This window comes from Pezoporus flaviventris, unplaced genomic scaffold (assembly GCF_033815535.1).
Source record: "Pezoporus flaviventris isolate CSIRO_AGI_PZ_B2104156 unplaced genomic scaffold, CSIRO_AGI_Pfla_v1 ptg000107l, whole genome shotgun sequence".
Taxonomy (NCBI): domain Eukaryota; kingdom Metazoa; phylum Chordata; class Aves; order Psittaciformes; family Psittacidae; genus Pezoporus; species Pezoporus flaviventris.
Window position 1 is genome coordinate 298,136 of NW_026892655.1, and position 19,890 is coordinate 318,025.

The 19,890-nt window shown below is 51.7% G+C and overlaps 1 protein-coding gene across 3 annotated transcripts; it reads right to left on the reverse strand.

The window, feature by feature from the left end:
* Positions 1–4,334: 4,334 nt before the first annotated feature.
* On the reverse strand, positions 4,335–19,675 carry LOC133281866 (keratin, type I cytoskeletal 14). 3 transcript variants are annotated; one of them, XM_061477721.1, is made up of 8 exons: positions 18,403–19,269; positions 6,971–7,053; positions 6,503–6,659; positions 6,082–6,243; positions 5,867–5,992; positions 5,537–5,757; positions 5,154–5,203; positions 4,335–4,645 (listed from the first exon to the last, which is right to left on the reverse strand). In XM_061477721.1, the coding sequence occupies exons 1-8, from the start codon at positions 18,922–18,924 to the stop codon at positions 4,548–4,550; spliced, it is 1,419 nt and encodes a 472-aa protein (XP_061333705.1). In that variant the 5' UTR covers positions 18,925–19,269; the 3' UTR covers positions 4,335–4,547. The 3 variants fall into 3 exon arrangements, with proteins under 3 accessions (XP_061333705.1, XP_061333704.1, XP_061333707.1); XM_061477720.1 differs by lacking the exon at positions 18,403–19,269 and adding an exon at positions 8,777–9,483; XM_061477723.1 differs by lacking the exons at positions 4,335–4,645; positions 5,154–5,203; positions 5,537–5,757; ... (2 more) ...; positions 6,503–6,659; positions 6,971–7,053 and adding exons at positions 13,950–15,259; positions 15,369–15,494; positions 15,584–15,745; positions 16,261–16,417; positions 16,962–17,044 and having other exon boundaries at positions 18,403–19,675.
* Between the last annotated feature and the right edge of the window lie 215 nt (positions 19,676–19,890).

Consider the following 19,890-nt stretch of genomic DNA (forward strand, 5'->3'; position numbering starts at 1 on the left):
TTTTTTTTGACTCTTGGAATGCTGAATTGAGGAGGAAGGGAAATAATTAAAATGTTTTGTCATCTGAATCTTTCATTTGTTTAATAGTTTTCATACAGCCATGCTAATGCTGGCTGCCTTTCCCCGTGTGTGGCTCAGTGTTGGGTTTGGCACCCAGGTCACCTGCGTACATGGCATGAAGGATGCGTCAGGTCCAGCCTCTGTCAGAAATATTGCTTATGCCATTGCAGCAGGTTCATTAGTCTTGATTTTATCTTGGCACTGTAAATACAGAGCAGCTTCGATGTGGTGTGGATTCTGTGTGGGCCCATGCTTTGTTACAGCCGCAATTAGCAGGAGGAGCTGGTGCCGTGGTGCTGTGGCACGCCTTGGAGCCTCTGCTGCGGAGCAGGAGCAGAAGTGGCCAGAGTCTGTCCTTTTCCCACAGAATTGCTGAGAAATTGGTGCTGAGCTAACACCACATTTCATGTAACTGGGGAAGCACAGTCCTTTGGTTTCCAGTGAGAAAAGTGAAAACACGGATGGGTGCAGTTTATTCAGCTATTGATGAAAACGAAGCAGAAATGTCCACGTTTCTTCCATACAGTTTGAACTTCAGACGTTACCATAGGTCTCTGCAGCCAAAGGTGATGAGAATTTTGCAGCTTTTGTAAAGGAGAAGAATAATTCCACTCTTGGTTCTGTTGGTTTTGCGTCGACTTTGTGGTAGTTTTTTTTTGTACCCAAAAGTTGACATTTTTATTAAACCAGCTTTTGCACCCATTCACACCTCAAGACCTGACTGCAGTTACAGCCCTCACTTTATTAAAAGAGATTTTCCTTTCCTGATGAGGAGGTCTGGTAATGATGGGTTCTACATGTGTCATGGAGGCTTTTCCATTATTAACTTTTACTGGCTTCCAGACTGGAGTCCACAGACAGCACTTTGCTCACCGCAGCCCTGCAGCCAGCCACAGGCGATGCCTCAGATGAGCGTCCTCAGCTGACCTGGAGCCCCTCGCAGGCAGCGTGCACCCGAGGGAGGAAGAGGAGGGGAGGAATGATGACTTACGAGGGTTCCCACAGGCATTCCAGGAACAGCAGTGCAGGCCTGACAAGGGAAAATTGCTACTTCAAGTAACAAATGAGCAGAAAAGCATCCCCTAGGCAAAGGTGCTGTTCCCATTTAATGAACACTGTGAAAAATGACAAGAAATAAACTATTCTGCAGCTTTGCATCTGCGTCTTGTCCTGGGCTCTGTAAAGGAGAGCAGGATGGTGGTAAATGGGTGCTGTGGCCTTTATTCCCGAGGCTTGTTCTACTGCACCAAATTGTCAGATTAAAAAGGGCAATGAAAATGAGAAGGAAAGATGAGATTTCCCCTGAGGAAGTCCTTTGGTAATCTCAGGATATTTTCATAGAATCCCAGACTTGTTTGGGTTGGAAGGGACCTCAAAGCTCCTCCAGCTCCAACCCCTGCTGCAGGCAGGGACACCTTCCACTGGAGCAGCTTGCTCCGACCTGGCCTTGAACACTGCCAGGGATGGGGCAGCCACAGCTTCTCTGGGCACCCTGTGCCAGCGCCTCAGCACCCTCCCAGGGAAGAGCTTCTGCCTAAGAGCTCAGCTCAGTCTCCCCTCGGGCAGGTTAAAGCCATTCCCCTTGGCCTGTCCCTACAGGCCCTTGTCCAAAGCCCTCTCCAGTTTCTTGTAGACCTCTTTCAGTGCACCCTTTAGTGCACTGAAGTGAGTGCAGCTACTTTTAGGTACTGGGAGCTGCTCTAAGGTCTTCCCTTACGGAGCCTTCTTTTCTCCAAGCTGAACCAGCCCAGCTCTCTCAGCCTGGCTCCAAAGCAGAAATACTTTAAGACTTAAGACTGTTTCTTGAGCTAATGCATGTGGACTATGGAAAGTAGAACGTGCCCCCAAGAAGTCGAGCCAGCATTTCACGTTATTACAAACACTCCCTGAATCACCGCCTGTCTTCATGTCCAAGAGAACTTCCCTGGGGACCCAGACATGACACAGAACCCGAGTCCCTGCCGGTGCCAAGCTGCTGCTGTCCCCTTGTGGGACTGCCAGCCCAAGTTAGGTTTAGGTCAGTTTAGTCATTTATTTGGGTTCATTCTGCTTTTTATCCTGTGGCCACCAGGGAGTGCCAGGGGAGGGAAGCTGGAGCCGGGCACTGCCGACACCGGGCACCGGCTCGGCCTCCTGCATGTCCCTGCAGCCTGAGCAGGGCTAGGTACAGCGACAGAGTGAGAACTGCAGCAGCCCTGGCTCCTGTTTGCTCATTGTCACTGAATTCCTATGGAAAATCCTTGTGTTTGCTGTTTACAAAGTGATACTTATTGAGCTCTTGATGTCATTGTCACTCCACTCCTTTTCTGCTCCTTATTGGCTGTTGTGAAGCTGATCTCCATCTCGCTAATGACACCAGATGCTCCAGGGTTCTGATCCCACCTTTGCAAATCACTCCAGGCGAATAGTTCAGCTTCTCCAAATCTCAATTTCATTCTTTGTAGGCTGGAAATAATAATCACAGTAATCCACCTTCTCAAGGGCATTGTCAAAACAAGTATCTGCTACAAACATGGGCTTTAAAGATCAGAAACACGATACACATTTTAAGTATTAGTTGTTGTACGTGTTTTTGCTGTTACATATTAAGTTTGACACTGGCATATCCTACATGTTTCTCTGTGTCTCAGCTGATGAAATACCTTTCAAAGACATTCTTGGGCTTCCTTTTCTCTTTTGTTGTCCATAAAAGTTCCACCATTATTCACTGAGGACTTGGTTCTCTAACTCCTTGCTGAACCCTACCAGGGACTTGTGTTTGCACCTTACAGAGCATTTGAAAAATGCTCTCCAAAACCAGTGCTACCCATCTCTTGGACGTGATAGTTTGTCAGTGTTTCACAGACACAAACTGGGGGTACCAAAAAGGTGGTCTTTTCCTTCTTCACAGTACTGTAATGTACCACAGTGGTTACTTGTGCACTGCCTGAGCTTGTCTCCTGTTTGTGATATCAGGGTTCTGTGGCGCTGTCAGTGACCTCTGTACTCTGGTCTGTGTTTCATTTCCTACCCTTTTCTGTAATTGCTCAGCAGTGATGCAGAATGATAGCATCTCTTCACACTCCCTTTTCTGGAAAGACCTGGCAGGTTCCCCACTTCTTCGATCACCTTCCCTCTCTTCTGCTTGTCTTGGCATGCCCAGCGTGACACCATCAGCACTTTCTAAGAGCCTTTGCAGGGTGCCTCTGTAATTGTTCCCTGAGGACTGTGATGTCTTTGAGGAGGCTGGCAGTGAATCATCAATAATGGTCCCAAAGGTGTGCTCCATATCAGCCCCAGGAGCTCTTTGTGCTGCATTATAAGCGAAAGGAAGCCAATTTACTGTAAATTATCACCTTTTCCCTTAGTCTAAGGCCAAACATGAGGCCATGGCCTGAGACTGGACCTAGTACCACTGGCTGGAAAGCATGAAGTTGGATCTAAGTGATTCCATCAGGCTTTTGGGTCTGAAATGATTTCCTCTCCTATCTAGCCCTCAGGTGATGTGAGACCAGGGCAGCATCCTTTTGTTCCTCTGCTGCTCTCCAGGAAGTGAGTGGGCAAAGGTGAACCTGGTGCCTGGCTGCCAGCACCCAAACTATGTCATCTCCTCCTGATGGCAGCTTGCCTGCAGACATTGTGGGCAGACGAGAACTAGCTTGCGTGTTTTAAGAAGGATTTGAGCAGTGATCTACTAGATGCTATGGTGATAACAATTACTGCTACTCATCCCTCTGTGGATTAAGCAATTCCTACTGTGCAACCTGTTAATGCAGCCTCAGGCAGCATGAAAAGGCCTGTATAAAGTTTCATCATGCACAATAATGTGATTTAAAGACAGACAAGTAAGACAGAAGGATGTATGTATGAGATCTGCCAACCAGCCTGACATTGAGTGCATGTCTTGGGATGGTACGTAGTAGTCCTGCTGAAGATATTTAAGTTCAGTTTACAGGAGAAAGTGATTCTTTGTGGTACCAAGAGTTAGAGAACCGAGCTTTATTTTGTTGGCTTTATTTATCAGTCATGTGGCACGTTGGTATCAGACATCATCCTTCCATCATTGCCTTCATTTTTTATCAAACCTACCCGGTTTGTGTCTCGGTCCTGTGTATTTACAAGCAGTGAGTTCAGTATTGAAAGCTGTATCACCTTACTTTTGCTCCAGGTGAAACCCATAGCCCTCTGTTCCCCTCCTCTTGCTCCTTCTTGTGGTTTCTTGGGACTTTCCCTGACATGAGCACACAAGCCGGAGGCTTGGAGGGATCACATACCAGGGACAGACAAGTTTGCAGTTGCTAGAACAAGGGGAAAAAGCTTTATTAAATGTGTACAGAGTGCGCGGGGGCACCCACGGGTAATTGGGGTAATAGGGGAAGGAGGAGCAGGAGACTGAAGCAGACACTTTCTGTGACCCAGCCCCATCACACGTGGCCCAGATGGTGCTTGGTGCAGCTCCAAGTTCCCTTGAGCCCAGGGCTGAGGGTCCGTGGAAGCTGCTCGCCCTCCTAGCGAGTGGTGAGTGCAACCTGCTCCCGGGAGGAGACCACCTTCCCGTCCTGCACCTCCTCCACGATCGTGCGGACCTGGCGGGACGATGACATGACTGCGAAAGGAAGGCAGAGAATCATTGTTCTTGGGGCAGGAAAGATGGGAATTACTTAACACGTTATCAGATATCACGTGTGCTTCAGGAGATGTCAGAAATTCCACAAGGTACTGGAAAACCTTGTTTTATGCAACCCTATGCCGGCTGGGAAGGGGGAAGAGCCAGGCTGATGGGAAAGCTCAAGAAGGCCACAGGCACACTCCTTAAATATGTGGTGTCACTTGGTTTTTCAGGTCTCCATAAACTCAGACCACTGGCTGTAACATCACAAGGCCCGTTGAGGACAAATCCTTGTGGTCAAGGAGTGCCAGGAATTGCCCTTCCTGACAGCTCTGTCCCGTGCTGAGCAGTTGTACAGTGCACACAAACTCTCCTGACAGCTGTCAGTCTGGCTCAGCCAGAGAGGTGGCACAGCACACCCCAAGGGTGGTTTTCACTCCATCAGTGTGGCCACTGCTCTAAGGGCAGGTCTCAAAGCCTTTGGTGTAAGGAGGTCAGTTCTTACCATCTCTGCCAGAGTGTGAGGACATCGCGGAGGAGTACTGGGAAGAGATGCTGCACGAGAGGGAGAAAACAAAGAGAAGTTAGGGACGGTCTTTTGTTGTTACACAGGCTCTGTATTCAGGCAGAAGGAAAACAGAAAAGGCTGAAACTACTGCTCCTCTCCCAGAGGTAGAGGGACCAGTGTCCCTTCCAGCAGGGCAAGGTGCCTGTTACAGCATCACATACAGCAGAAACCAGGGACAGAGCCACTGGGCATCTGAGCGTGGTCGAGGATGAAGATGAACCCTGAAAGCTGCAACTGCACTGAATCCCCAGAGGGAGCATTTTGTGTCTGTGACCCATCCCCTCCCGACGTAGCCTCCCAAGCAAAGCCCTTCTACGTACTGGGCATCCTCGCCCTCCAGCAGCCGGCGGTACGTGGCGATCTCCTGCTCCAGGCGGCATTTGACGTCCAGCAGGACCCTGTACTCCTGGTTCTGGCGCTCCATGTCGCACCGCAGCTCAGCCAGCTGCTCCTCCACGCTGGTGATGAGCCCCTGGAGCTGGGCCAGCTGGGTGCCGTAGCGGGCTTCTGTGTCAGCCAAGGTGCTCTCCAACGCCGCTTTCTGCATGTGGAGCAGAGGGACGGGTTCAGGGGGGAATGGGGAGCGGGAGGGACGGGAGCAGCCACGTGTCCCCTTGCCTGTGGCCCCGCGTGCCCCTGGCCCCTCGTACCGTGCTGAGCTGGGACTGCAGGTCGATCTCCAGGCTCTGGATGGTGCGGCGCAGCTCCGTGATCTCTGTCTTGCCACTCTGAAGCTGCTCCGTGTTGATGGCCACCTCCCGGTTCAGCTCTTCCGTCTGCACCAAGGCACAACCAGAGCCGTGCCGTTAGAGCACCGGTGAGCGGCACAGCCCCAGCCCCACAGCCCCAGTGTCGAGCAGCTCACCTTGCTGAAGAACCACTGCTCAGCATCCCGGCGGTTCTTGTCCGCCAGGCTCTCGTACTGCTCCCGCATCTCAGCCAGGATCTTGGTGAGGTCGATTCCAGGGGCAGCATCCATCTCCACGCTGATCTCGCCGCCCACCTGCCCGCGCAGGGCATTCATCTCCTGGCACAAAAAGACACGCGGGATACACGTCAGAGTGCAGTTGGTATATTGCCATCATGTCAAATACCTTGGTTGCACCCAGCCCACAGACCCCTCCTGGAGGTCCTGTCAGAAAGGATTGGTTCCCTTCCCCTTGCCCACTGGAGTGTCTCCTGACAGGCCTGACTGCAGAGATGCTCTTGCACTTTTCCCTGAACCCTTTCCATTGAGAACAAGGTACATTTTGTAGGTCTCATTCTGAGCCTGTCTCTGTGCTCACCTCCTCGTGGTTCTTCTTGAGGTAGGCCAGCTCTTCCTTCAGGTTCTCGATCTGCATCTCCAGGTCCGCCCTGGCCAGGGTCAGCTCATCCAGGACCCTGCGCAGGCCGTTGATGTCGGCCTCCACACTTAGGCGCAGAGCCTGCTCCGTCTCAAACCTGGGGACACACACACACACACAAACTTGCATGCCAGCCCAGCTGAAAAGGGATTTTCCATGTTGTTTCCTTCCCCAGATATGTGTTTCTGCCGAGCATCTTTTCCTAAACCTGTGTGCACAGCTCTCCACAGTGCAGGAATGTCAGGACAACGCTGTGTCCAGGGAGAGATGTACACTTCCCAAAGGACACACTTTGTAGGGAGAAGTGACCTGGTTGGAGCAATTTCAATTGCAGAAAGCAAAGCAAAGCCTCAAACAGGCTGGCTTCTCCTTCTTTCTCATAAGAGCTCTCCAAGGCATTGGACTTACTTGGTTCTGAAGTCATCCGCTGCCAGCCTGGCATTGTCAATCTGTAAGACGATGTTGGCATTTTCAACAGTTGCAGCAAGAATCTGGCAGGGGATAAAAGAAATCAAAAGAGTGAAAAAGTAGTTCCAAGAAATAACACACTGCTGCCTGTGTTCCCATTCAGGAGCAGGACGGGAGCAGCACTGAATCTCCTGCCTGCTGGGCTGGACTTCCAAGGATAGAGGCAGGATGCTCATGCTCAGTCTCCCATTGCACTGATGCAGTGTGAAGACAGTGGCACGGGCACATGCTATGGCCTGTTGCCCTTTCAGAGTGGCACCTGCAGGCACTCACACCATGTTTGGAGTCCTGGCAGCACCCTGGGATTTGTGTGGCAATGAACAGCCCAGCCGAGGAGTCAAAAAGGGCTGAGGAAGGAGTGTCTGGTGCCTGCATTGTTCTGCTTTCGAAACAACACCCGAGGTGCAAATATTTGTTCTGGGATTTTGGAAATGATTGGCCATTTAATGAGCGGTAATTCCTGTAGCCACAGGCTAATGGAAAGCTCTCACTGAGTTCTGGTGCTTTGGGGAACGTCCAAGCAGTAATCCGGGAACAGTGACGTGGTGCGGGAGGGGAGGGAAGGGTCTGCCTCCCTTTGACTGCTCGGACCTGGAGACAGCTTCTGCCTCCACGTTGCTGTGCTCCAGATCAGAGCACGCCTGCCAAGCTGCCAGGTGAAGAGAAGCTTTGTGCATCCAGGCAGGAGCCCTTCACCCCAGGGTGAAGCCCCACAGCTGAAAGGTTCCAGAAATGGGATTTCCCCAGGGCTTGACCCCTGAGCCTGTCAGCCTCCTTTCCCTGGCATTTACTCTCACAGAGCAGGTACAGTCATTACCCAACCCCACCCCTCCATCCCCTCCTGTGGAACCTGAGCTTACTAAGAATGCTGTCACCTCGTGTAGGTGGTGGTGAAGGACCAGGCAATCAGCTCTCGATGAGTAATGAGAGCAGAGGAAGGACAGTGGTGACAGGATAGGGAGGGAAGGATTCTGGTGCTTTTGTTCAAAGACTTTTGCCTAAAATCAGCCAGAGCTGCTAAGAGCAGAGAAACGAGCTTGGCCGTGATTTCATCTACTGCATTTAGAGCAGGGCACGCACTCTATTCAACATCTCTGAAGCCACCTACCACAGCCCAGTGTGTTCTGACTCCTGGATTTCACAAATATCTGTTTGCACCTCTCAAAGTGCAGCCATCCCATAGTGCAGCTTCTTTCTTTATGAACCTCTACCTTGAGCCTCCTAACAGGCTCAAAAAGATCTGCTTTGCAGGATGCTCGTGAGAACAGCCTGGATCTCCATTTGCATATCATTCAGTGGGGAACTTCTGCCAAAGAGATAACGTGTCCCTGCCTGCAGAGTGCTTAATCAGGAGCCTGGCGAAGGGAGCACATACTTGGGGTATAAGTAGCATCTAGGGAAGGCAGGAAATGAGTGTTGTGGCAGCATGAACCCCGGAGCATCACGTAGCCTGGACCAATGTCTGAGAGCCTGCTCCTGCTTTCCTGACTCCTGCTTTCCTGCCCATCTTTCTCCCTGCATTAAAACAGCCAGTAGAAACTCCACCTTTGTGCCTTCTGGAGGATATGATCAAGAAACTGCTCACCATAAATTATGACTATTATTTCCAGCTGTGCTCCTTCTGTTTTCCCATCTCAGGCCAATTATCTGTCCTTTGTTAATGCTCTTCCCTTCAGCTTTTAGAAACAGGCTCATCTTTTTAAAAGTGACTTTAATGAAGGTATCTTGGTAATCAGAGCATCCTACCTTGTTCCTGAGCTCCTCGATGGTCCTGTAGTAGGGGCTGTAGTCACGGTCAGGACCAGGTGCCTGTTTCTTGTACCATTCCCTGATCTTGACCTCCAGGTCAGTGTTGGCCTCCTCCAGGGCACGCACTTTGTCCAGGTAGACAGCCAGGCGGTCGTTGAGGTTCTGCATCGTCTCCTTCTCGCCAGCCTGGAGGATGCCATCGCCGCCTCCAAAGCCAGCTCCAAAGCCAGCTCCAAAGCCGGCTCCAAGGCCAGCCCCAAAGCCAGCCCCATAGGTGCCCCCAAAGCCAGCGCCGAGGCCCCCTCCTACGCTGCTGCAGTAGCTGCCCCCATAGCCACCCCCGAAGCCTGAGACCATGCGGGAAGAGACGGAGTAGCTGCTAGAGCCTCCGTGGACGCTGGGGGCTCTGTACCCGCCGGTGCTCCCCCGCACGGAGGAGAGCCTGGTGGAGCCCCCACCCAGGCCCCCGGGCCCCTTGAGGGACATGGAGGAGGAGTACTGCCTGACAGTGGTGCTCATGGCCGAGGCTGCTGGAGGCTGTAGGGCTGCAGAGAGGCAGAGGCTCGGCAGCGCAGGCAGCGAGTGCTGGCTCCCCCCTGGCCTGGAGCCCTTTATAGCCCGGGCAGGAGGCGTTGCCCGCGCTTTTTTTTCCTCTTGCATTCCCGATGATTTTCATCACTCCGAAAATCTGAGCCAACTTCCAGAATCATCATTTCTGCCTTTGTTCTGTTGATGCTTTTTGCCGTATTCCAATAGAAATGTTTTATCTCACAAAGGGCGTCTTTATGCTTCTTCCGTTTCCAAGTAAATATTCAGGTGTGATTCAAAGGAGGAGGCTCCTCGCTCAGGGCTACATTTTAATACTGCTTTGTACTGTTAGCTCTGAAACAGCTACTGAGGCAGCGCTTTAACAGAGTAATTTAGCACCTTTTGCTATGTCTTTTTGTCCCAGCTACTACAGTTCCCGTCTCCATTTAGGCTTTATACACAGCACATGCAGGGACAACCACTGTGTCGTGAAGCCCTGAATGTACATCCCCATCCTGTAAGTACAGCGGTGCTAGAAGGAACTTGGCTACCAATCCTGGAAAGACCTGTCCGCTTTTTTATCCACAGGGAGAGGGATGTTCTGTAATGAAAAAGCAATGAGAAGGGAATTCATGCTTCAGGGCTCATCCAGTTCTTCAGTTTGCTTCAGAGACCACCCAAGAGTGGAGGAATATGAAAAGGCAATAGGCAGTGGATGTTTTGTGTTGCTCTTTGTGAATGAGAGCCCAGCAGACCATTCAAGAAGGCAGGGTATGGCTACTGGCTGGCATGAGGTAAAACCTACGAGATGCTCCAGGAAATAACGTGGAATAGCATAAAGTAGATAAAGGATGTAAAGAGCAAAGCTCCTGCTCTCTAAGCACAGTGAACAAGAGCACGGAGTTGACAGTGACAAAGCTTAGCAGCTAATGCTGATGATACTTTCTGTGGTGAACATTTCAGTTGTGACCAGGGAGCACAAACTTCAGTGTGAGTCTGGATTTTTCAGCTCCCATGTAAATAGAGCTGCAAGGAGAGACGCGGGTTGCCTCTGAGGAGCGAAGCGGCTCAAAGAATGAGTGCACACAGCATGGTCAAGCTCCTCTGGCTACTGTCTGCACTGACCTGCGTCACGGGCAGAAACCACATCTCAAGTGTCACTAGCTAGTAATGCAGGGTGTGGAGGAGAAGATATTTCTCAAGTGTGTACATGGTGAATCGTTTGACTGTCTTCACAGACAGGCCCCAACAGCCCCTTCCCAACAGCCAAGTTCTGCCTTAGATCATTTGCCAAAGGAGGGGGGAAAGAACATGGAAATAAGCAGCAAAGGTACATTTGTAAGTAGCTTTAAAGGGCATGACTCCCTCCACTTTATCTGAAGAAAGCTGGAAGCGATACAAGAGTCCTGGGAATATCAGGAGTTGGCCATGAATAGAGACAAGTCTGTACAACTTGGAGACCTGGAGAGCTGGAATCTCGGCTGTGTTTGCTCTGGCCAGAGGATGGGTTCAGTCTCTTGGCAACAGCATCTTCTTGTCACATGAGTGCGAGGGGATGGAGCGCGGAGCCTGCGGGCACCCACTCCCTGCTCGTCCTCCCCGGTGAGGATGGGAACAGCACGGCAGCTCCAAGGAGCACGCGTTCCCCTGTCTGCATTTCCTCACCTTCACCTGGGTGATGCAAAGGGGCAGAACTTGGGGTTGTCCTGGCAGAGTGCGTCAGTGGCACGGGGAAAGGGGAATGTCAGTGACAAAACCAGCTCAGAGCCCTCGTGAAGCCCAGACCTTGACCTGGGCAAGGGCTTTCGGGCCAGCCAGCCAGAGGGAGTGATTGTCTTCCCACTGGTCGGCTGTAGGAAGAGTAACTGTCACAATGCACAAGGTTAACAGCAGTGACAGGACAAGGGGAATGGTTTTAACCTGCCCGAGGGGAGACTGAGATGAGCTCTTAGGCAGAAGCTCTTCCCTGTGAGGGTGCTGAGGCGCTGGCACAGGGTGCCCAGAGGAGCTGTGGCTGCCCCATCCCTGGCAGTGTTCAAGGCCAGTTTGGACACAGGGGCTTGGAGCAAGCTGCTCCAGTGGAAGGTGCCCCTGCCTGTGGCAGGGGTTGGAGCTGGAGGAGCTTTGAGGTCCTTTCCAACCCACACTAGGCTGGGATTCTATAATTCTATCATTCTGGATTCATCCTTTACATGAAATTACCTTTTCTTTTATCTTTTGTTTCCTATTTAACTGCTGTGTCATAAAAATACACATTGCTCAAAATATCTGCGCTATGTTGATAATACCACAAGGCAGCAATTAAAGTCATGAAGTGTTAATTAAGACTTAAAACCACATGAAAAATTCTAAGACATGATTTCCATGACCTCCCATTGAAAACAACCACAAATGACTGCATGCTGTTTGTATCACACTCTTTTAAGTAAAAGGCTGACTATTAACTCAGATTCTGCCTCTGTTTCGTGAGTACATGCACACTCCGAGCCTCTTCTTTATACATTTCAAAATCAGAATGGCAGTGCTGTGGCGTAACAGTGATTTCATGGCAGCACATTGGTGGTTGAACATGCAATTCTGTCTTACTTCAAGAGGAAAGCGAAGGTGAGGCTCTGGCTCCAGACATACCTATTAGTAGATCTGGTAGGTGAAACTACCCGGACAAAAATATCTCTCTGCTTATTTTAATGAGCTTATAAAATGTGCCCTGGTATCACATTATCATAGGAAGGTTCCCTAGAACAATCACCCCTTAGTGCTTCCTTCTGCTGGTCCTTTATGTCAGGTTATCTCAGTGCAGCCTGAGAGGCAAACCATCTTTCTGGAATAAAATCCCACTTTCTGAAACCTGCCTCAAGCTGCCGCTGCCTGTCTGCATAAGCCAGCACCTGCAGCTCCCTCCTCAGCGCCTTCTTGAAGACAGGCCTAATTATTAATGCTTAAGGCAGGAAAGAATCAAGGTGTATTTTCCACACCTGACTGCCCATTTGCAGTACCAGAAGTAATTAAAACAGGGGGGTTTGTTAGCAAAGCGTTATTTGGTTCTATGGCAACACCTGTGTGCCTGGACTCTTCCGGGGGAAAGCCATGGGGTACCTTTAGCATTCCCACGGTGGGTGTTGCAAAGGTGGCTGTTGGAGAGGAGCTGCAAGAGGTGCTGATGGCCCCTGCACCACCAATGGGGAGAACAGCGTGTCCCTAAGAGGTGACCTGGGGAGCCCCGGCTGAGTCTGTCCTTGCCCTTCCCAGGCATCTCAGCTTGGGCTGCTCCACACTGGAGCCTGGGGAGAGGCTCCGGGATGTGCAGGGCTCCCTCCTTCAAGGGGCTGGGAGCAGAGGCAGCACAAGTCTATAGCACTGCAGGGATGCTGTGCCTGGAAGTGCCTCGGGTCAGGAATTGTGCCTGGTGTTTACCCGTGGCCTGTCCTGGCTGCACCATGAGGGTGTGCAGCAGCTGAGCAGTGGGAGCCGTTCTCCTGACCACTGGGCCATGTTTACATGTCCTTTGGTGGAATGTGGGTGGAAACGAGATCACTGCTGGTCAGTGGTAAGCTTCAGAACCAAAGCCGTGTTTACCACAAGTCGGGCGTGCAGTGCTTAGAGGTGGCTCGGTCTGGGGTGGCTGAGGATCAGTGGGGATCTGTTCTTCATGCACGGGGGGATACAGCCACCACTGACACTGCACAGAGCTCAAGCCCATGCACTGGGCTGCCCCAGCTCGTGGTGTGGGTGATGCATTGGAGGGAGCCTTTCAATGTTTAAACCCTGCCAAAGAATTCTCTGTTATCAGCCCATAAAATTCAAGCAGATTATCTGGACATGGGTCTTAAAGTGCTGTGGCCAGCTCTGTTCTTGTGCACATTCAGTGGTGTCTCCCTGAATCATCCCATTGATTTAGGAGCTGGATTTATGAAGTAATAACTGGGGTGGAATCCAGCCAAGAATGCGTCTGAACTGGCTTTCAAGGAACGGCTGGGCCGGCTGACGGCAGCGTGAGCTGCTGTGCCAGGGCCAGCCCTGGCAGCCTGGGAGACTTTCCATCTTTTTGCTTGGATAGACCATACCCAGCAGTCACCAGCACTCATTTCCTCACCCTTTAGCAATGCCTTTGGAAGTGAGAATTAAACTGAGCTGAGGCTGTACTTCTGGAGGGGTATCAGCCAGCCCATCCTGCCACCTCCTCTGCTTAATTCATGTGACCCCAAAGCTGTTTAACAGGGGAACTGCTGAGCAGAGCAGGGAAGGGAATTCTTGGCAAGGTCCTGTCTGACCTGGGTTTTGTTCACCTCCTTGCTCGGGCTCTCCAAGTTCAAAGCTTCAGCTCTGCTGTGGCTGTACACTGCAACCGGGGAAGGGGCACTTTGCCCAACCTGAAGGTCATCGTGCCACATCTGAGGGTACCCACAGACTCTCAAAGTTCCACCTCCCATGACCCATGTAATCGGTTCTTTTCTAGACCTCCAGCACATCAGCTGTCTTTGCTGAGCAGCCAGGGCTCTGGTATGATAGCAGTGTAGGTGACCTGCTCCCACTCTCTAGGTACCAAAGACAGACAATATTTCTCTCCCCAGAGAGGAGCTTTGTCCTATAGCTCCAGCAGTGGGACAGCCCAGCTCTTCAGAGCGCCAAGACAAGAGCCAGGTTTGCACGAGTGTGAAGAAGAGCTTTATTTGATTCCTAAGCGCTGTGAGAAAGGGGGAGGGCAGTGGATGTGAGAAAAGAGAAGCTGCTTTTTGTGATCTCAGAGCCGGAGCACAGAAGCTGGAATCTCCTTTGGCTTTGCTGGGCGAGGTCTGCAGCGAGCCTGCAGCCGCCTCAGTGGGCTGCCTGGGTGATCTGCTCACGGGAGGAGATCACCTTCCCATCCTGGACTTCCTCAAAGATGGTGCGGATCTGGCGGGTGGTGACCGGCACTGCAGTGGAGAAGGAAGGAACCATTATTTACAGGGATCCAAGGAGCAAGCGTCTTAAAGATCTCCATGTTATTACCAACAGCTGCCTTAGAAACCCAGCATCACCACCATGTTCCTACCCCTACACGCTTCATTACATAGTTCAGTCTGCACAGAGGAACTTCTGAAACATGTTTTGGCAAATCCTCAGTGGTTTATGTCAATTCACGTTTTGAAAACGTAATGAAACAGTGATTTTAGCAAATTAGTAAAAAGACTGTGCTAAGAAGGTCACTAAGGATGTGACAGAGCAATTTGTGGTCAGTGCTTCAGCCAAGACATGTTCTTACCTTCTTTCAAGTGAGAAGACATGCTACAGGAGGAGAAAAGAGAAAGAGTGGTCAGAAAAAGGGGAAAAACTCAGTAATCTGAGACAAAATCATTATTTACCCCCCTGACTTTTCTTCTTGTACCGCCATGTGATTAAAATGCCTCTGAGAAGGGCCTAGTGTCAAAATGGTAAGGAAGGAAACGAGAAGGAAACGTGTGTGCCACAGTGACTCAGACACAAAGGCAGCTGCAATAAGCAGCACTGGTACCTGCTCCTTCCACAGGATCACACAGACACTGGAGGGATGGGGATGGATCCCAGGGATGCTGCAGTGCTGTGATAACCCCTGGGTTGTTCTAGACTCGTATGACCGAAAAGGGAGACCCTGTTGCACTCCACGTGTCAGGAGAGGGGCTCACAGGATCCTCCAGGGAATGCAGGTGGTTCATTTTCTATTTCCTTCGCTAATCCCCATCTCCTGCCCTCCCATCAAAGCCCTTCTACGTACTGGGCATCCTCGCCCTCCAGCAGCCGGCGGTACGTGGCGATCTCCTGCTCCAGGCGGCATTTGACGTCCAGCAGGACCCTGTACTCCTGGTTCTGGCGCTCCATGTCGCACCGCAGCTCAGCCAGCTGCTCCTCCACGCTGGTGATGAGCCCCTGGAGCTGGGCCAGCTGGGTGCCGTAGCGGGCTTCTGTGTCAGCCAAGGTGCTCTCCAACGCCGCTTTCTGCATGTGGAGCAGAGGGACGGGTTCAGGGGGGAATGGGGAGCGGGAGGGACGGGAGCATCCACGTGTCCCCTTGCCCGTGGCCCCGCGTGCCCCTGGCCCCTCGTACCGTGCTGAGCTGGGACTGCAGGTCGATCTCCAGGCTCTGGATGGTGCGGCGCAGCTCCGTGATCTCTGTCTTGCCACTCTGAAGCTGCTCCGTGTTGATGGCCACCTCCCGGTTCAGCTCTTCCGTCTGCACCAAGGCACAACCAGAGCCGTGCCGTTAGAGCACCGGTGAGCGGCACAGCCCCAGCCCCACAGCCCCAGCGTCGAGCAGCTCACCTTGCTGAAGAACCACTGCTCAGCATCCCGGCGGTTCTTGTCCGCCAGGCTCTCGTACTGCTCCCGCATCTCAGCCAGGATCTTGGTGAGGTCGATTCCAGGGGCAGCATCCATCTCCACGCTGATCTCGCCGCCCACCTGCCCGCGCAGGGCATTCATCTCCTGGCACAAAAGAGAAACACATCTTCATACAACCCAGCCACCGGCATATAAAGATGTTCATCTCAAGACAGAGTCCTCCAGGAAGGGTAGCATCCTTCCATGGGTGTTTCAGAGGGAGATCAACAGGAATGATTTGGGGCCTTTGCTCCACAGTCAGAAATCAAAGAATCCAAATTTTTAATAAATCTGCACTTGAGTTAATTTGTTAGATAATAAATCAGAGCCTGGAGCTGGCTTCATTTCTCAGGAGACAGATCTTCCAGGCCTGAAGCTGCTAGGATTTTAATACATCTCTAACAGCTACAGTGGACATTCCTGAAATGACAAGTGCTGGATGGATTTTATACAGGGTCTGGAGAGGATGCTGTCATCCAGAGCAAATCATCCCTAATTCCTTACCAGCACTTCTCATTTCCTTCCCAGCAATTCCAAACTCAGGGTAGTCTTAAAGGTTGAACCACACCTTGTATTTCTGGGCCCAGGGAGGAATTTTCTGAGCCTGTCTGTGTGCTCACCTCCTCGTGGTTCTTCTTGAGGTAGGCCAGCTCTTCCTTCAGGTTCTCGATCTGCATCTCCAGGTCCGCCCTGGCCAGGGTCAGCTCATCCAGGACCCTGCGCAGGCCGTTGATGTCGGCCTCCACACTGAGGCGCAGAGCCTGCTCCGTCTCAAACCTGGGGACAGGAACAGTCAGAAGAGCTGCACCGGATCTTGCCCAGCTGGGGACAGAGCATTTGGGTTTGTTGTTCACTTCCTCCATGCTGCTGCTGGCATCGTGGCAATACTGCCTGACCCCAGGACACCCTTCTGATGGTGAATGCTAGCAAACAACTGATAAACCAGTGTCCATCTGAGCCTGTAACATCACCTTACCCTGGTGTCAGTGGGCTTTGTTACTGGGGCTGGGCTTTGCTCTGCTACGCACACACAGTTAAATGAGCAGCGGAAGCACAGTCCAGGTTCTCTGCACAGGAGAGGCTGTACCACACAGGAACAAGCAGTGGGAATAAAAGTTTCCACTCAGTGAAGTTTTGGATGGAAACAAAACAATCCCTAAGGGCCTGTAAGTGTTAGATAACCATCTGCTTTGGAAATTACACCTTCATTTTGAAGGCTTTGTTTCCATATTCCCTTTTTGGGGGTTGGACGGGATTTTCTCCTCATTTCATCAAACGCCTATGGAGACTTTGTTCCATTTTTCCAGGGAAAGTGGCTTACTTGGTCCTGAAGTCATCAGCTGTCAGCCTGGCATTGTCAATCTGCAGGAGCAAGTTAGCATTGTCCACTGTGGCCACCAGGACCTGGAGTGTGGAGGATAAAGAACAAGCACTAAATGAGTGTCAGGAACTTCTCCTGGCTTAGCAAGAGATGGAGCACAAGTAAGACCATCAGGAGAGGAGTAATATCCTTAGCAGAAGTGTGTATTGAACCAGGGCAAGGGAGGCACAGGTGGGACTGGCTGCAGGAAGGGGCTGGTTACTCTGGGACATCTCTTCCCAAGAATCTGTCAGGAAGTATTTCAAAAGACAGCATGAAGGCACATAAGGTGGGTGAGATCTGATGATGGCTTTTGTTCCCATGTGGGTGCTGATGGTGCAAAGAGTCAGTGAGGAGCCACCTGCTCCTCATGCACAGCAGGCAGAACAGATGGACCAGCAGGGTGTTTCACAGCATCATAGAAGCATGGAATGGATTGAGTTGGAAGGGACCTCAAAGCTCATCCAGTTCCAACCCCCTGCCACAGGCAGGGCCACCTTCCACTAGAGCAGCTTGCTCCAAGCCCTGTCCAACCTGTCCTGGTCTGGGGTGGTTCTGCCTTGTTGACTGCAGAAATGGAGAACAAGGCAGTGAGGAAGTGCCTACATCTTCTGAGGTTTTGTATTACAAAGCCAGGAGCAGCTAATCCACCCTGGGAGAAGATTCAGGTCAGAGTCTGGGAGGTCGTTGATTATGGGGCAAAGGAGAGGGAAGGAAAATGGATTCCCTGCACCTTTTGCCAGCACTCCTGCAGCTCAAACTGTACATTGCCCTCCTTCATGTTTACTGGAGACAATTCATACATGAGCACCAACAGAGAAGAACAAAGTCAACTCGAGTATTTTCCCTAAATGGGGTGGTGGGATCCAAGAGGAATCCCTCCAGAGCTGCCTGGGTGGATGGGTTTGTATCAAGCCTGGTCCTGGGGCAGGGGCTACTTCTGGAGGCAACAAGTTCATTATGGGTCAGGTCTTTATTCTCTTTAGCATGTAAATCACCTCAGTACTAAGGAGCTAAAGCAAGTTTGCAAATGCTTTGATGAATGTTTCCCAATATGACATCAATGTTTCACAGCCTGCCCACACCTACAGCTTGCCCTGAACATTCATTTGAACTGCCCCAAACCAATCATTATCAATTCAGACTTGTCTTTTATTCTTCACTTCTGCATTATGTCCTTTTACGTCTGCTTCTTCCAGTGAAAACTGCTGTTTTTTCCATCCGGAGGGATGTAATCAAAAGCTGACATTGAGACATCTCTGAACCTCCAGCCTGGCAATCTGCATGTGCATCTCACACACTTTTTATGACCTAGTTAGTGCTTACTAATTACACAGGTAGCAGTCGCTGTTCCTGCTTCCTCCCTGATAACAGACATCCACTGTTAATCACAGCATCCTACCTTGTTCCTGAGCTCCTCGATGGTCCTGTAGTAGGGGCTGTAGTCACGCTCGGGACCAGGTGCCTGTTTCTTGTACCATTCCCTGATCTTGACCTCCAGGTCAGTGTTGGCCTCCTCCAGGGCACGCACTTTGTCCAGGTAGACAGCCAGGCGGTCGTTGAGGTTCTGCATCGTCTCCTTCTCGCCAGCCTGGAGGATGCCATCGCCGCCTCCAAAGCCAGCTCCAAAGCCAGCTCCAAAGCCGGCTCCAAGGCCAGCCCCAAAGCCAGCCCCATAGGTGCCCCCAAAGCCAGCGCCGAGGCCCCCTCCTACGCTGCTGCAGTAGCTGCCCCCATAGCCACCCCCGAAGCCTGAGACCATGCGGGAAGAGACGGAGTAGCTGCTAGAGCCTCCGTGGACGCTGGGGGCTCTGTACCCGCCGGTGCTCCCCCGCACGGAGGAGAGCCTGGTGGAGCCCCCACCCAGGCCCCCGGGCCCCTTGAGGGACATGGAGGAGGAGTACTGCCTGACAGTGGTGCTCATGGCCGAGGCTGCTGGAGGCTGTAGGGCTGCAGAGAGGCAGAGGCTCGGCAGCGCAGGCAGCGAGTGCTGGCTCCCCCCTGGCCTGGAGCCCTTTATAGCCCGGGCAGGAGGCGTTGCCGGTGCTTTTCGTCACCCGTGACAGCCAGAGCCAAATTCCAGAATCATCATTTCTCTCTCCCTGATTTCATGTCTTTTGTCACATCCCACTGGGAGCACCAGGCACACGGAGGATCCGCTCCTTCCGCTGGGGTTCCCAGCACCCGGCGTGACTCAGACCCAAGGCTCCTCGCTCATGGCTATGTTTTAGCATTCCACCGTTGCACCTGAGACGCAGAGGTGCTCGCTCCAGCTCCACCCCACTGCTCCTCCATGAAGTAACACAAGTGACTCCTCTGTCATGCCAAGTCGCCTGCCAGTGCCTTATATAGTTAAAAATCTACAAATCTATTTGTTTGCTCTTAAGGAGTCTAAAGCCAATGAAAACTGCTGACTTAAGAGCTCGGCATATCCATAATCTTTATACGGGCCAGTGTAAAGCCAGATGGATGTTTTCCCGTCAGGACCTCTGTCCCAGGGCAAGCACAGACCTGGAGGTATTTATGCTCTGATGATACTACCTTTGGCAGAAATCTTGTAGCTCAAAAGAAAAGAAACTTGAGTAATTTCTGCTTGCATACTTGTCTGGCGTGAATCTCTATACAGAGACTGGAAAGTCCCCACAACCGGGGCTTTCACTCAGTTTAAAAGGCAGGTGCCTGATGTTTCCCAGTGTTTGCTTTGCTACATCACATCCCGAGAACTCCACTGCAGCAGTTGATGACTTAGAATCATAGAACAGTTTGGGTTGGAAGGGACCCTGAAGCTCACCCAGTTCCAACCCCTGCCATGAGCAGGGACCCCTTCCACTGGAGCAGCTTGCTCCAAGCCCCTGTGTCCAACCTGTCCTTGAACACTGCCAGGGATGGG